This window comes from Astatotilapia calliptera, chromosome 2 (genome assembly GCF_900246225.1).
Source record: "Astatotilapia calliptera chromosome 2, fAstCal1.2, whole genome shotgun sequence".
NCBI lineage: Eukaryota > Metazoa > Chordata > Actinopteri > Cichliformes > Cichlidae > Astatotilapia > Astatotilapia calliptera.
Genome location: NC_039303.1, coordinates 29,648,908 through 29,666,048, shown reverse-complemented (window position 1 = coordinate 29,666,048; position 17,141 = coordinate 29,648,908). Strand labels below are relative to the sequence as shown.

General features: G+C 38.7%; 1 protein-coding gene across 8 annotated transcripts in view; it reads right to left on the bottom strand.

The window, feature by feature from the left end:
* Positions 1 to 3,146: 3,146 nt before the first annotated feature.
* LOC113036790 (protocadherin alpha-C2-like) overlaps positions 3,147 to 17,141 on the bottom strand; it is a 17,045-nt gene continuing 3,050 nt past the window's right edge. Inside the window, exons 1-3 of one of the 8 annotated variants that reach the window (XR_003274501.1) lie at positions 11,222 to 14,622; positions 5,862 to 6,851; positions 3,147 to 3,891 (exon numbers count right to left, since the gene is read on the bottom strand). Coding sequence is in view for 6 of the 8 variants with exons in the window: in XM_026193287.1 (XP_026049072.1) it covers positions 3,859 to 3,891; positions 6,852 to 9,260 (2,442 nt within the window). In the remaining 2 variants the exon portion in view is untranslated. The other 7 variants (XR_003274502.1, XM_026193321.1, XM_026193328.1 and 4 more) reach the window with 7 other exon arrangements.

Sequence of the window (17,141 nt, the reverse complement as noted above, 5' to 3'; positions counted from 1 at the left end):
ATTTGAAGAGAGAGAGAGAGAGAGAGAGAGAGCAACTGAGATACCAGACATAAATAAAAAAAAACCACTGATGTGTGGTGTGCATGTGTTAACCTACTAGTGCCAGCTGGTTGTCGTTCTAGCGCTTTTGTTACACACTGGTGCATTGCTGTGTCATGCATCACTGTGCTAGTCTGTTAGTAGAGCAGAGCAGCGGACAACAGAAACCATATTAATGAAGAAAGAGGCGGAGAAATGTTTCTTTTCTCATCCTGTTTCCTACTTCAATTGGCTCCAACACAGTTTAATCATAACTAGAGTCAATTTAGAAGCCTTTGTTCTTGTTTTGCATATATAGACGCAGACATATATGGAGGTTTTTCTTGGTTATGCTAGAATGTGATTCTGAAGTTAAAGTGTGTATAGAAGATGCTAAAATAACTAGTGCTGTTGGCCTGATTACTATTATTACCTCCTCATGACCTCATCTCTCAGGGGAGATGAGGTCATGTCTGCACACAAAGAGTCTCAAAGAGAGACAGCCTTATGCTTTCAGCCAGCCACTGAATAAAATACAAATACACTCATTATCTTTAAAGCAGTGTTCATGATAAACAAAACATTTTGCATTGTAACAAAATGTTTTATATGCCCTTAATTTATTACACAGCTCGTGGCATTTATCACGATTAATAAGGCTTTGTTTAAAGATTCATATACTGCAGACTCATGATGTAATTGCTCTTTTATTATGATTGTTTGTTTGGCAATATAATAACACATCGTGCATATATAGGGCTCATAGAAGGCAGCGCAGTACAGACACATAGCTGGAGCCATTCCCTTTGCCATCATGACAGAGGAACCCTCATAGATTTCCTGAAATACTTACCTGTCAAAATGTCCCTCTTGCTTTCACTTCATGTGATATATTCTTCAAATATCTAAAATTTTTTTTTTTTTTTTTTTTTTTTAATATAGATTAAATCAAGAAAAGCTGGTTAGTTTAGTACAAAAATCAAAAAGCAAAACAAAAAGCGGAAGCGGGTGGATGGATGTTTTAAATATATATGACAATATAATTTGATAATTTGAATTTTAATCCATACTTACATTCTAGTGGTGGAAACTTCAGATCTTGAAGGAGAGCAGCTCTAGAAGGGAGATTTTTGTGGAAATGTTTGTATATGGTTTACTTTAGGAGTTTTTTTTTTCAGTTTTTGTTTGTCTTGTTGGTACTCGTATTCATATTTTTCTTCACACCATCCATATTAGGGATAAGAAAAACAAACAAATAAAAAAAGTCTTAGCAGCCTACAGAAACAGGAACAGCACTGTGTGCAAACCTTACCATGCTTTTATAGTTTTTGTGGAAACTGAACTGCAAGAAAACGAGACAGTGAAAGAATGACTGCAAAACTTATCTGTAGAATATCCTCCCACATTGTCTTGTGAAAATATGGGTTTTTGTTTCTAAACCTGTCTTAATACGCCACAGATTTTTCTTTTTAAAGAAGTAAAAAAGCAACAAATATATAATGAATTTAATAGAATGGTAAAATAAAATGTGAAAGAGCAAATATCTTAATAAGGTAAATAAATCTGAAATTAATACAGTCAATTCAATAAGTATTAATACATTAATACAAGCAGGTTCTACTGTAGAGAAACTTGACTGAGTTGGTTGACAAGTTTACAAAGATGGGACAGGAACTTGAACTTTGGCATTTTAATGCATTTTATTATAATAGACGAGTGTGTCTCTCTCACTCTCGATACTATCCATTTAGATGGTTAGACAAGTATTGCTTAAAATGTATTACATTTGAAACAATTATTAAATAATCCAGCTATCTAAAATGAGTACTAAATGCCTTTTAGTTTATTCTGTTTAGTATTTAATGAATCTTACAGACCAAACCACAGATCACACATTACACAAATTACCATATATTGCACCATAAAAGTACCACTGTACAAAGGCCCTTACTGCATATGTTTTTAAGATATTTGAGCTTCTTAAAAGTAATGCTTTATGAGCTGTGCTAAACATACTAGTTGGGGTCATAAATCTTATGGCACAGGAGTTCCACTTTTTTCACATTAAAAGTTGCAAAAGCACTGGTACTGAAAATGAAAGGCATATTCATAGATACATACAAATGAGATACTGTATATATGAATTATATCTGTATCCTAGATAAGGTGCTGCATATGCATATCCATATACATACAGTTAGTCAGTGATAAACATTAGAACAGCTTTCATTGAGTGAAATCAACCATAACAACATTGTTTCTGAAGTGTAAGGATTAAACGAACATGTTTGGTTCTTCGGTTTTAAACACTGCAGAAGACATCAAAATGAAGGAACAGCCAGAACTTGGATCTAGACATTGACAGGTGACTGTACATGTTCATGTTTGTGGTGCATATACCGTACAGAGTGCTAAAGGCTCACTGTATTCACTTGTGTTGCATTTAAAATCCAAGCCTCATTCTAGAGGAGCACATAAAATAAATAATAAGCGACATTGCACATTTTAATTTAGGCTTTGATTAAATCGTTTTCTGAGTCCAAAGCAATGTCATTGTGCTGTTTTATAGATTTTGTTTGACATCTTCTAAACCTCTCAGGACATCATGATTAAAAGGTGTTATACTGATTTACTGCCATTATTGTCCCATTAAAATCGCTCCATATTGTTCGGAAAAATCAAGTGAAACAGTGAGACTTAACTGCAAAAATGTTGCTTAATATAATAAAATAACAAAAGCTGTCAAAAGTACTTGAATTCTTCCATGCAAAAACAACTTAAAGGCATAATGGCTAAAGGCCTTGATCTTTTCTGTTCTGTACACTTATTGATCTTATCTCTCAGCACTCTAAGTCAGCGGTCCCCAACCCCCGGGCCTCGGACCGGTACCGGTCCGTGAGTCGTTTGGTACCAGGCCGCGAGAGTTGAGGCTCAGGTGTGAAATGTATAGTTTTCAGGGTTTTTATCGGTTTTCAGCGTTATTTTGTTATCGTTTTTATCGTTTACTCGGTTTTCCTTGGTCTTTTACGTGTGTTATGAATAAATTTTCTTTTTTTCGGTACCGGTACTAGTTTTATTTTGTTGTATTTATCCGCGACACCTTAAAGGCCGGTCCATGAAAATATTGTCGGGCATAAACCGGTCCGTGGCGCAAAAAAGGTTGGGGACCGCTGCTCTAAGTCATACAGTATCTTCAGGCCTAGTTCACATATAAAGCACAAAGTCAAGTACAAAACATAAAAGTACTCAAAGTTACCACATTTACAAAATACTGATTTTCTCTTATTTCATACATTAAAACTGTAGGTTGGTGCTTTTCTGATGTTTAGTTAATTGTGCTATTTCACCTTAGTTACCCTATTTATCATACAACAAAGCTGTAGTAGACCAAGACAAAGCAGAGCAGTTAAAAATATGATATCTTATGTGTTTCATTTTTTTGAAGAGAGCGAGAGAGAGAGAGAGAGAGAGTGTGTGTATTTTCAAGGCATTTCAACATTTCAATGTCCACCTTTTTACTCTTTGATGTGGCTTCTTTTAATATCCACTGGCACAGTTTTTCAGATAGTCCATTTCATTGCATCTCCTCTTGAAATTTTCTTTTTAACATATGACAGTTGAAGTGTGGTTGAAACCATGCTGTCTTATCATGCATACTGAATGGACAGGGATGCATTGTTGACTGGCTTTTCATGGGTTCAAAGATAAAGCTCTGGGCCATGTTTTTACAGACTCAGCAGGACAGACCTGGAGGGGGGTGTATGGTTAGAGGTTTCTTCTTTCCTCTGTGAAGCCATTCTTGTCAGTGTTAATCCTGTACGCTGCAGGTGGATGGGGGTCTTATGTGGAACTGCTGCTGCTGGTTGTGGATGCCTGCCAACGAGATGAAAATTAGACAAATTTCAAAAAAAGAACAAGAGCACTTGGGACTGGGCAAACTGACACATCTCATGCAGCCGACGTCTGTCGCTTATACGGGGCTTCAAGCAGAGGACAGACTGGGTTGAGGGATTGGGCGGATCCTTGAACATGTAGTGGGGAGGAGGCAGATCTATGAATACCATGCTGCAAAATTATGTGAAGGAGAGTGGTTGCTAGGTAACTGGGTGACCGGTTTCTCTTTGCGCGTCTCCTGCACAAAGATTTAGGTCACAATTCAGTCTACAACAGACATTGTGTCATTCATGTTCAAACGTGTCATTCTGTGAAGTCAGAAACATTTAGTAGAATCACCGGTTTAACAGCACAGCCCAATTTCACTTACAAACATTCAAAAACAGGAAATAGTCCTAATATATAAGTGATGGATCATTAGGGGATGAACAGACATGCACACACACACACCATTCTTTTGAGAACATAGTGATTCAATTAAGGGCATTTTTTTCTTGGCATATATTTCAGTTTTTCTCAGTTGCTTAGGCTCAGTTCCTGAATTAGAGTTAATGCTGTCAAAACAATATACAGAATCATTCACAGCACTGTGTTGCTCATCCACAGCATAAGGAAAATTTTTCATTATTCTTTAAATTTGTAAATCTTTCAGCAGGTCTAGACAATTTGAATGCTCATGGGTTGTATTTGTCTTTGTCATCAATAGAAATTATTCTTTCTCCATGGAATAGTTTTTAATCTTAAACTCTATTATAGTATATGTTACAAGTATGAAACCTTAAACTTAAAATTAAAAAAAAAAACGGAGCTGAGCTGTCAGAAAAATATGTGAAGTATGAAAACCTGGGGCCAGAGGTTTTTTTGTTTTTTCCCCCCATTTAGTATAGTTTATATTGTGACAATTGCAGGAAAAACATAGAGAAGCATAGGAAAAACCCTCACACTACATGGAAATGTAAGTGGTTCATTACAAACACAGAATTTTCACTTTGATACAAAGTGAAAAGAATTGGAGGAAAAGACTAGAAGTGAGGAAATTCGAAATAACAATCACTGTCTTCGGTCAAAATATCCCTGGTTCACACTTTTCATGTTGATATCAGAGGTATTTTTGCTAGCTCGTGAAGTTAATTTTCAGTTTTGAGTGAGTTACAGCCTCTTCACGGTAGGGTTTGTTTGTTTTTTGTTTGTTTGTTTGCTGCATGCATGTGCTGCTCTTGGTAATTAATCTTCAATGCAGAGAGTGTTGAAAATGTTTTGAGAAATCTACCAAAGCAACTGAGAAAACCTGTAACAGCAAAGGCCAGAACCTAAGCAAGCAAATAACAACAGTGTTGACTGAAGTGAAGGGTTTTTTGGTTTGTTTGTTTTGCTTTGCTTTGCTTCGGTTTCTTTTGTTTTGTTTAGTTTCTCAACATGATTGTCACTTTGTTCACCAAAAGCAATGACTATGACAGGAATACTAATTTAATACTACTTAATTTGGATGACTGTATTCGCTGAAATGTAAGCAAGACTGTAAGCCATTACGATTATTTTTGTTTAATCTTTTTTATTGTCTGAGGTCAATAAAGGTCATGATAGTAATGTTTTATGCACCAAAATAGTATAAAAGTATTAAGGGAGAAAACATAGTACTCAAATATATTAGCATGCTGTTAATCACTGTGCTGGTTAGACTGTATAAGAAGCTTTCATTAGGCCTAATGGATGAGACTGTAAGCATTAAAGCTGACACAAAAGTGGCAAAATGCATGTAATGTTAAGTAAGTCAAGTGATCTAAAAAAAAAAAAAAAAAAATCTCCTCCTCAAAGAAAATGAAATACAAGACACTGAATAATACTAACATCCACCGAGAACAAAACAAACAGAAAAACAATTGAAACAATAGTTCTGTAATAATTAATAGAAAAGTTATCCAGGGTGGGGGAGTGAGACTTCTGCATACCTCCAACTGCAGAGCGGACTTCCTTCATTTAGGGTACTTTAGAGTGGGGAGAAAAAAAAAGCAATTCAGTGGTCAGGTCAATACAAGCACAGAAGGATTCTTTGTGTATGTGTGTATGAATCCAGTGATCACAGAGTTGGCACTATAAACTGAATGTTATGACTTATAAATAGCACAGAATAAGCGTGGTTAGTGTGAACCTTAGAAGGGAATACTGTTACAATGTGTGCTACAGAAGTAGGTCACAACACAGTTTTACATTTAGAGTACCATACTTACCAAGAAAGAAAGACAGACAGATATGACATAGAATAATGGCAAAATTGTATCATATTTAAGTTGTTTATTCTAACCAATAAATTAAGAGATTTCTGTTTCTTCTCTCAAAACCTGTTCATCTCAACTACTGGAGATGAACTGCCTACCCTAATGTCATAGTTTCCTGCAAACATAGTGCAGACTTAAGTTTGAAGTTGTTCTGATGACCAGCAATCTCATATTCTGTATCTTCTTCATGTTGAAAGGTCATGTCATCAACAGCAAAAAACAAACAAACAAAACAAAATAGTAAGGACGATATAACTCTTTGAAAACCTGCAAAGAAAGTCACACTCCTGTCTGATCTCAAAATGCATTTCTCCTGTTTGTTTTAAAATAAATCTTATTTGACTTGTGTACCTTTGCTCATGTGCCAGTTAACATAAAACTAAACACATTGACACCAGAGCAAAAACATATTTGGGTTTCACACATGTGAAACATTATTGTTGGCATTTTTTAATCTGTACTCATTTTCTAAAGGTTGTAATGTCTCTCATGCAAAGAGAAAAACATTTCCATTGCAGATATTGCAAGTGTGTACCAGCGATTAAAAGTTTACATTTTTTTTTTCACTTTGGAGTTTGTTAAACAAGAAATTGTAATAAGTAGTAGGTATCCTTTTTTAAAAAGAGTTTTTTAAAAAATGCAAAAAACATTGAGGACCTATACCTGCAGAGTAGAAGCTGCTGAGTCACTAGTGTCTGTCAGCCCTGTCCCTCTCGGTATGCTGGACACAATGTACCTGGAGCCCTTTGGCAGAGGCTGTCTAACCACCAGCTTTCCTTTCCTGGTCTCTGCTAGAAACAGACTGTACCAGTAGGCATCATTGGAGACCAGAGTGGAGTCTGCGATGGTGGAGTTCCTCTCACTGATCACACTGTTCCTGGAGGGAGGAGCTGCTTTGCTGGGCTTGGGTTTCTGACACTTGATCACGATGGTGACCAATATGGTGATGAGCAGCAGAAATGACACCAAGCCCAGACCGATGACTAAATACAGGTTGATGTCTGAGAAGATGTCATATTCCAGAGGCTCCTCAGTCATGTCAGAGTAGGCTTTAACAGCAGTCTCCATTGTGGTCAGCTTGATGGTGACTGTAGCAGAGAGAGCAGGCTCTCCATTGTCCTTGGCAACAACAACAAGTCTCTGGTGGCGTGGATCTCTGTAACTGAACATCCTCATAGTCCGGATCTCTCCATTGTATTGGTCCAGACTAAACAAGGTGGCGTCAGTCACCTGTAGAAACTGGTAGGTGATCCGAGAGTTGTGCACAGAGTCTGTATCTAAGGCTATCACCTTTGCAATCAGGGATCCTTTATCAGTGGATCTGGGGATCTTTTCCTCCACCACAGAGCCGTGTGCACGCCACGGAGACACAATAACTGGAGCATTGTCGTTCTGGTCCACAATAATGATGTGTACTGTCACGTTACTGCTGAGAGGAGGAGAGCCAGAGTCTCTGGCCTCGATGTGGAACAGAAACTCCTTCTCAATCTCATAATCAAAGGTTTTGAGTGCGTAAAGATTACCGTTCTCTGGATTGATGGAGAACAGCATGGACATGGAGGTGTTAGCTATCTCCTTCTCTATTATGAAATAAACTAGATACTGGTTTTCATGGAGGTCGGGGTCAAAGGCAGTGAGTGAGCTGAGCAAGGCCCCAGGTGCGTTATTCTCCATGACACGTATAGTATAAAATGACTGGGGGAACTGTGGGACATTGTCATTAACATCCAGCAGCTCTAAAGTCATAGTTTCATTGTCAGATAAAGGAGGAGAGCCTCTGTCTGTCACCGTGAAAGTGATGTCATATTCTGGCACCTTCTCACGGTCTAAAGGCTCCGACACTACTAATTCATAATAGTTATCAGAGGACTCCCTCAGTTTGAAAGGCATATTATCTGGAATACGTAGATCAACTATTCCATTATCACCTGAATCTTTATCACTGACACTAACCACAGCTATCACTGTGTCTGTGGGTGTGTCTTCTTTTATTGGACTCTGAAATGATTTAATTGATATTTCTGGGTGATTATCATTCATATCTGTCACCTGTATTGTAAGTTTACACTGTCCAGATACTGAGTTAGGGCCCTTATCACTGGCTATAATTTCCATTTCATACAGTTTTAAATCTTCATAATTTATCATCTCTTTGACTCTGATCTCACCATTTTCTGGATTGAGGTTAAACATCTTTTGGGTCCTTTCTGATGTATACAAACTGTATGAATAAACAATCTCAGAATTGGATCCTTCATCTAAATCAGTGGCATTCAGTTTAATTACTAGACTGCCAATTGGAGAGTTTTCCATCACATCTACGACATATTTTGCTTTTTCAAAAGAAGGGGCGTTGTCGTTGACATCAAGCACGCGAACAATGATGCTGGCTGTACCTGTGCGGGTGGGGACTCCACCGTCCACAGCAGTAAGAATTAGATTATGAACAGCCTGCTTCTCCCTGTCTAAAGGTTTTTTTAAAATCAAGTCTGCAAACTTTGTCCCGTCTCTCCCGGTCTGAATTTCAACTGAGAAATGTTCACTTGAGCTCAGATGGTAATTTTTCACAGAATTTGTTCCAACATCTGGGTCTGCAGCATTGTTCAGTGAGAATCTCTCCCCCACTGGACTTGATTCAGAAATGTCCAAATGCATCGTCCCCCTCCGAAAATGTGGAGCGTTGTCATTAATGTCCGTTATTTCCACCTCAATATTAAACATCCGCACAGGATTCTCGATAGTAGCGTCTAATTTAAGAACGCAGTATGATGTTGTCTTCGATGGACAGAAAAACTCACGGTCAATCCTTTCTAAAATGTACAGCTCCCCCGTTACCTTGTTAATGTCGAGGTATTTTTTGTTAGCTACTACATCCACGCGCATTTTTCTTTCATTCAGCGTCTTCACATCTAACCTCAGGTCGGTTGCTAGATTTGCAACAACAGAACCTTCCTCCATTTCTTCAGGAATAGAATAATGGGTGATTGAAGACGCAGTATTCACGATAGCAGAAAGAAAGAAAATCAGGGAAACGTACCCTGTCCCGCATGACTGTTTGAGATGGTGCATCATCGTGAAGCTTCCGTAACTCTGAAACACCTTGAAATGTGCGGAAACGCAGGTAAATCGTCCTCTTGTTGACTAAACACACGAAACGGACAACATCAGAGAAAATGTTTCTTCCTCACGAATGACGTACATTTTAAATGGGACCACCTATTCTCCTTCCTCCAATAAATTTATGTGAAATCGATGACCTCACTAATGGGTGTGTTTTTCTGCAAAACAGCGACGGAAACAATTGCGCAACTTTTTCAATAAAAAAAAAACCATAAAAATAAAATAGTTGTTTTTATTAAATAACAACAGAATCAGGGCGTCTCAATTCCCGTTTAAGAAGTTGCTGATGCGAACTGGGACGTGAATTAGTGAATGCACACGAAGTACTCCCCAGTTTTCGGCATCTTTTCATTTCTTCATGCACTTTTTTCTTTATTACGCAATTATCATGAGGAAAACAGCGAGTTTGTAACACAGTATCCCGTTTGTCTGGCGGAGTGCGAGGTTTCCTGTGCTGATGCATGAAACAGTACTGGACAAGTAATGACATCAAATGTATCACTGCGCATTGCGAATGGCAGTTACTCTGTTATGATGTGCTACCGATTTTCCCGTCTTTTCTGTCTGTTTTCAATGCCTAAGGAATGATATAAAGGCCGGTTTAATTGCAAGACACATCTATTTTTGAAACGGCGCTAAAATTATATTACATGTTTTGTGCCATAAAACTTTATTGCGATTTAATAAACTGTATGCATCACCCGGGTCTTTGTCACACTCACCTAAAGACTGTTTGCTCTCGCTATTGGCAAGGTACACAATGCCTGCCTGCTACTTTACACATAAAATTTAGGCAAGCTACTCGATATAGTGTGCACTCAAAGAGACAATGGAAAGAGTTAAGATATTAATAATAATAATAATAATAATAATAATAATAATAATAATAATAATAATAATAATAATAACAATAACAACAACAACAATAACAACAATAACAATAAGAATAATTTCAGCCAAGTACAGAAAAGTAAGTGCCAGTTAGTGATCAGACCAGTCAACAAAACTAAACAAACACACCAAGCATGTCTGTATTTTTGTAGTTTATGTACAGTTTCAGTGCGTGTATATATGAAGGCTTTCGTTCTTAAATGTTTGTGCATGCTCGATTATTAACATATTTATTTGAACGCTTGAACTGACTATGTAATATTTTCTTATCTTTTCTTTTTTTTTTTTGGGGGGGGGGGGGGGGGGCATGTTACTGTCTGTGGTTTCATGCACTCTATTTGCAGTGTTTCTACTGAGTTTTGGACCTTGCCTCTATTGGCACAGCCTACTTAAAAACTCAGTTCTCACATAGGCTCATTTGTAAGTCTCTGTGGTTCTGCATTTATACTGTGTAGAAGTTTCCTCCCAAAAATCATAGTGGAAAGGTTTCACCATTAGGTGTGTTGCTATATGGTCAGAATATTTCAAGTATTTAAACAAAATGTAAATATCATATTTATGACACATTTAATTTCCTCAAAACATGTCTAATTTTTCTTTTTAGGCAACCTTTGTATACTGTTAATCTCTCATCTTCCTTTGTTACATGTTTTGGGTGTAATTCTTTAAAAAAAAAAACTGTACACACAAAATGTACAGTTGAACAATATTTTTCTTTCTTCCCAATAAATATTCCTTTAGTAGATATCTAGTCAGATTAACAAAGTTATTCCTTTGACCACACTAATGATGATGGAGAGAAAATCTGATTTGCTTATTGACCCAAATACCAAATATAGATATTTAAAAAAAAAAAAAAATAGAGGTCGGTAGATTTAAGTAAACTGACTGGACTGGGATGGATTCAAATTCCAAAGCTGAATTAATGATTCAGTCCAACACTGATCACTTGTAAGCAGAGGGGTGGACATTGACAAAGTACATCAGTATAAATAAATGCTGAATGTAAACGTTTCCCATACCTGCAGAGTAGAAGCTGCTGAGTCACTAGTGTCTGTCAGCCCTGTCCCTCTCGGTATGCTGGACACAATGTACCTGGAGCCTTTTGGCAGAGGTTGTCTAACCACCAGCTTTCCTTTCCTGGTCTCTGCTAGAAACAGACTGTACCAGTAGGCATCGTTGGAGACCAGAGTGGAGTCTGCGATGGTGGAGTTCCTCTCACTGATCACACTGTTCCTGGAGGGAGGAGCTGCTTTGCTGGGCTTGGGTTTCTGACACTTGATCACGATGGTGACCAATATAGTGATGAGCAGCAGAAATGACACCGAGCCCAGACCGATGACCAAATACAGGTTGATGTCTGAGAAGATGTCATATTCCAGAGGCTCCTCAGTCATGTCAGAGTAGGCTTTAACAGCAGTCTCCATTGTGGTCAGCTTGATGGTGACTGTAGCAGAGAGAGCAGGCTCTCCATTGTCCTTGGCAACAACAACAAGTCTCTGGTGGCGTGGATCTCTGTAACTGAACATCCTCATAGTCCGGATCTCTCCATTGTATTGGTCCAGACTGAACAAGGTGGCGTCAGTCACCTGTAGAAACTGGTAGGTGATCCGAGAGTTGTGCACAGAGTCTGTGTCTAACGCTATCACCTTGGCAATCAGGGATCCTTTATCAGTGGATCTGGGGATCTTTTCCTCCACCACAGAGCCGTGTGCACGCCAAGGAGACACAATAACCGGAGCATTGTCGTTCTGGTCCACAATAATGATGTGGACGGTCACGTTACTGCTGAGAGGAGGAGAGCCAGAGTCTCTGGCCTCGATGTGGAACAGAAACTCCTTCTCAATCTCATAATCAAAGGTTTTGAGTGCGTAAAGATTACCGTTCTCTGGATTGATGGAGAACAGCATGGACATGGAGGTGTTAGCTATCTCCTTCTCTATTATGAAATAAACTAGATACTGGTTTTCATGGAGGTCGGGGTCAAAGGCAGTGAGTGAGCTGAGCAAGGCCCCAGGTGCATTATTCTCCATGACACGTATAGTATAAAATGACTGCGGGAACTGTGGGACATTGTCATTAACATCCAGCAACTCTAAAGTCATAGTTTCATTGTCAGATAAAGGAGGAGAGCCTCTGTCTGTCACAGTGAAAGTGATGTCATATTCCGGCACCTTCTCACGGTCTAATGGCTCCGACACTACTAATTCATAATAGTTATCAGAGGACTCCCTCAGTTTGAAAGGCATATTATCTGGAATACGAAGATCAACTATTCCATTATCACCTGAATCTTTATCACTGACACTAACCACAGCTATCACTGTGTCTGTGGGTGTGTCTTCTTTTATTGGGCTTTGAAATGATTTAATTGATATTTCTGGGTGATTATCATTCATATCTGTCACCTGTATTGTAAGTTTACACTGTCCAGATACTGAGTTAGGTCCCTTATCACTGGCTATAATTTCCATTTCATAAAGTTTTAAATCTTCATAATTTATCATCTCTTTGACTCTGATCTCACCATTTTCTGGATTGAGGTTAAACATCTTTTGGGTCCTTTCTGATGTATACAAACTGTATGAATAAACAATCTCAGAATTGGATCCTTCATCTAAATCAGTGGCATTCAGTTTAATTACTAGACTGCCAATTGGAGAGTTTTCCATCACATCTACGACATATTTTGCTTTTTCAAAAGAAGGGGCGTTGTCGTTGACATCAAGCACGCGAACAATGATGCTGGCTGTACCTGTGCGGGCTGGAACTCCACCGTCCACAGCAGTAAGAATTAGATTATGAACAGCCTGCTTCTCCCTGTCTAAAGGTTTTTTTAAAATCAAGTCTGCAAACTTTGTCCCGTCTCTCCCGGTCTGAATTTCAACTGAGAAATGTTCACTTGAGCTCAGATGGTAATTTTTCACAGAATTTGTTCCAACATCTGGGTCTGCAGCATTGTTCAGTGAGAATCTCTCCCCCACCGGACTTGATTCAGAAATGTCCAAATGCATCGTCCCCCTCCGAAAATGTGGAGCGTTGTCATTAATGTCCACGATTTCCACTTCAATGTTAAACATTCGCACTGGATTCTCAACGGAAGCGTCTAATTTAAGAAAGCAAGACGTGGCGGTCTTTAGAGGACATAAAAACTCTCTGTCTATCCTTTCCAGAATAAAGAGCTCTCCTGTGTCTTTTTTGATGTCAAGATATTTTTTATTGCCTACAACGTCAACGCGGATTTTTCTATTACTCAGACTTCTTGTATCTAATCCCAAATCTGTTGCTAAATTCGCAACAAGAGAACCTTCGTCCATTTCTTCGGGAACCGAATAATGGGTGACTGTCGATACCGGATTCATGATGGGAAAAAGAAAAAGAAATACTGAGACATACCATCTTCGGGAACACTTGAGATTACGGTGAGCCATTGAGGAAAAGAATGCGTATTTAAAATCTTTTAATTTCTTCTATGTTCAGACAAGGTGAAGCAATCCTCAAATCTCTGACGAAAGGCAATACGGTAATTTCTGGAGAAAATATCTTTATGCCGCTGTCTTCCGAGCCTGGTGTAAATATGCCATATACAACGCCTACAATGAAGTATCGTGAGAATTATGACGTCACATGAGATTAGGTTTTACTGAAGAGCAGCGCCATCAACAGTATTTAGAGAATTTTTCCGAGTCGTAACAAACTAGAACTTTATTTTTTATTAAAAACAAAAAAGAATAATGTTATGAAATACTTCAATTATATTTTTGCCTGCTTTAAGATTTGAATTTCATACTCCAAATATACTTCCTGTTTATTCTGTTTTCTCATTGTAGTTTTTATTCTTCGTGTTTCTTATAATGATATATAATTTTATTTAAACATAGGCTAAATTGCATCATGTAAAACATAAAGACACAACAAATGACTCTGCATTAGGCTTTCAATCAGCGACTTCTGAAAAATGCAATCCAAACAATTTAATATGACTTTCTGGTGTAAGTGATGGGCCTCTGGAATTCATTTAGTTAAATTTCGAGAAATTATTATTATCCATCCATATTTAAGTATTATCCAAAAAATGTGAAGGTTATAAATATCAACTCTTAATAAAAATAAATTTGATAATGCTCAACGTATATCTAAATGACAGCTTTGACCAGAATCAGAATGAAGACAGTATGTCTCAGTGCAAATTTCTAAAATTTGAAGCTGTAAGTTTTGGAAGTTTTTCTATACACAATAGATGCACCTTTGGGTGCTAAAAGGGAGACATAACTGGGGTTTTAACATTTCAAAGTTTTAGAAAAAGAAAAAAAATTCTGAAATTTTCTGTTCAACATGTTCCTTTATGCCTATATTTCATAAAAGTGCAACAAAAGATTTATATATATATGTGCTGAAGGTGTCTGTAAGTGACTTTTTTTTATCATACCTGCAGAGTAGAAGCTGCTGAGTCACTAGTGTCTGTCAGTCCTGTCCCTCTCGGTATGCTGGACACAATGTACCTGGAGCCCTTTGGCAGAGGCTGTCTAACCACCAGCTTTCCTTTCCTGGTCTCTGCTAGAAACAGACTGTACCAGTAGGCATCGTTGGAGACCAGAGTGGAGTCTGCGATGGTGGAGTTCCTCTCACTGATCACACTGTTCCTGGAGGGAGGAGCTGCTTTGCTGGGCTTGGGTTTCTGACACTTGATCACGATGGTGACCAATATGGTGATGAGCAGCAGAAATGACACCGAGCCCAGACCGATGACTAAATACAGGTTGATGTCTGAGAAGATGTCATATTCCAGAGGCTCCTCAGTCATGTCAGAGTAGGCTTTAACAGCAGTCTCCATTGTGGTCAGGCTGATGGTGACTGTAGCAGAGAGAGCAGGCTCTCCGTTGTCCTTGGCTACAACAACAAGTCTCTGGTGGCGTGGATCTCTGTAACTGAACATCCTCATAGTCCGGATCTCTCCATTGTATTGATCCAGACTAAACAAGGTGGCGTCAGTCACCTGTAGAAACTGGTAGGTGATCCGAGAGTTGTGCACAGAGTCTGTATCTAAGGCTATCACCTTGGCAATCAGGGATCCTTTATCAGTGGATCTGGGGATCTTTTCCTCCACCACAGAGCCGTGTGCACGCCACGGTGACACAATAACAGGAGCATTGTCGTTCTGGTCCACAATAATGATGTGGACGGTCACGTTACTGCTGAGAGGAGGAGATCCAGAGTCTCTGGCCTCGATGTGGAACAGAAACTCCTTCTCAATCTCATAATCAAAGGTTTTGAGTGCGTAAAGATTACCGTTCTCTGGATTGATGGAGAACAGCATAGACATGGAGGTGTTAGCTATCTCCTTCTCTATTATGAAATAAACTAGATACTGGTTTTCATGGAGGTCGGGGTCAAAGGCAGTGAGTGAGCTGAGCAAGGCCCCAGGTGCATTATTCTCCATGACACGTATAGTATAAAATGACTGGGGGAACTGTGGGACATTATCATTAACATCCAGCAGCTCTAAAGTCATAGTTTCATTGTCAGATAAAGGAGGAGAGCCTCTGTCTGTCACAGTGAAAGTGATGTCATATTCCGGCACCTTCTCACGGTCTAATGGCTCCGACACTACTAATTCATAATAGTTATCAGAGGACTCCCTCAGTTTGAAAGGCATATTATCTGGAATATGAAGATCAACTATTCCATTATCACCTGAATCTTTATCACTGACACTAACTACAGCTATCACTGTGTCTGTGGGTGTGTCTTCTTTTATTGGACTCTGAAATGATTTAATTGATATTTCTGGGTGATTATCATTCATATCTGTCACCTGTATTGTAAGTTTACACTGTCCAGATACTGAGTTAGGTCCCTTATCACTGGCTATAATTTCCATTTCATAAAGTTTTAAATCTTCATAATTTATCATCTCTTTGACTCTGATCTCACCATTTTCTGGATTGAGGTTAAACATATTTTGGGTCCTTTCTGATGTATACAAACTGTATGAATAAACAATCTCAGAATTGGATCCTTCATCTAAATCAGTGGCATTAAGTTTAATTACTAGACTGCCAACTGGAGAGTTTTCCATCACATCTACGACATATTTTTCTTTTTCAAAAGAAGGGGCGTTGTCGTTGACATCAAGCACTCGAACAATGATGCTGGCTGTACCTGTGCGGGTGGGGACTCCACCGTCCACAGCAGTGAGTATTAGATTATGAACAGCCTGCTTCTCCCTGTCTAAAGATGTTTTCACAATCAGGTCTGCAAACTTTGAACCATCTCTCCCGGTCTGAATTTCAAGCGCAAAGTGTTGATTTTTACTAAGATGGTAATTTTTTACTGAATTTGAACCAAAATCGGGATCCACAGCATTAGGTAGGGAAAAGCGCTCCCCTGGCGAGGTCGATTCGGATATATCTAAATGCATCGTGTCTCTACGAAAAAAAGGCGCATTGTCATTGATGTCCATTATTTCAACCTCAATGTTGAACAGACGAATTGGATTTTCGATCGTCACATCCATTTTAAGAAAACACGATGGATTCTTGCTGTTACATATGTATTCGCGGTCAATCTTTTCAGAAACAAATAACTCTCCTGTGTCTTTATTGATTTCAAGATATCGCTTATTGGCGATGACATCCAGTCTCATGTTGCGTCTACCCAGTGATTTTGCGTCCAGACCCAAATCCAATGCTAGATTAGCGACCACGGAACCTTGTTCCATCTCTTCGGGGATTGAGTAGTGTGTAACAGCAGATATAACGGAGACGGCCACACAGAAAAAAATGAGCATCGACACGTACCTCACCCCAGAGCGATGACATAATTTAAAATCCATGATTATTAGTTCGTCTCGTTCACAAATAAAACGCCTCTGGATGGGCAAAATCGATGTCTCGGTTCCAAGAAAGCACACCTCTATGAATATCAACAAAGAGGTTATAT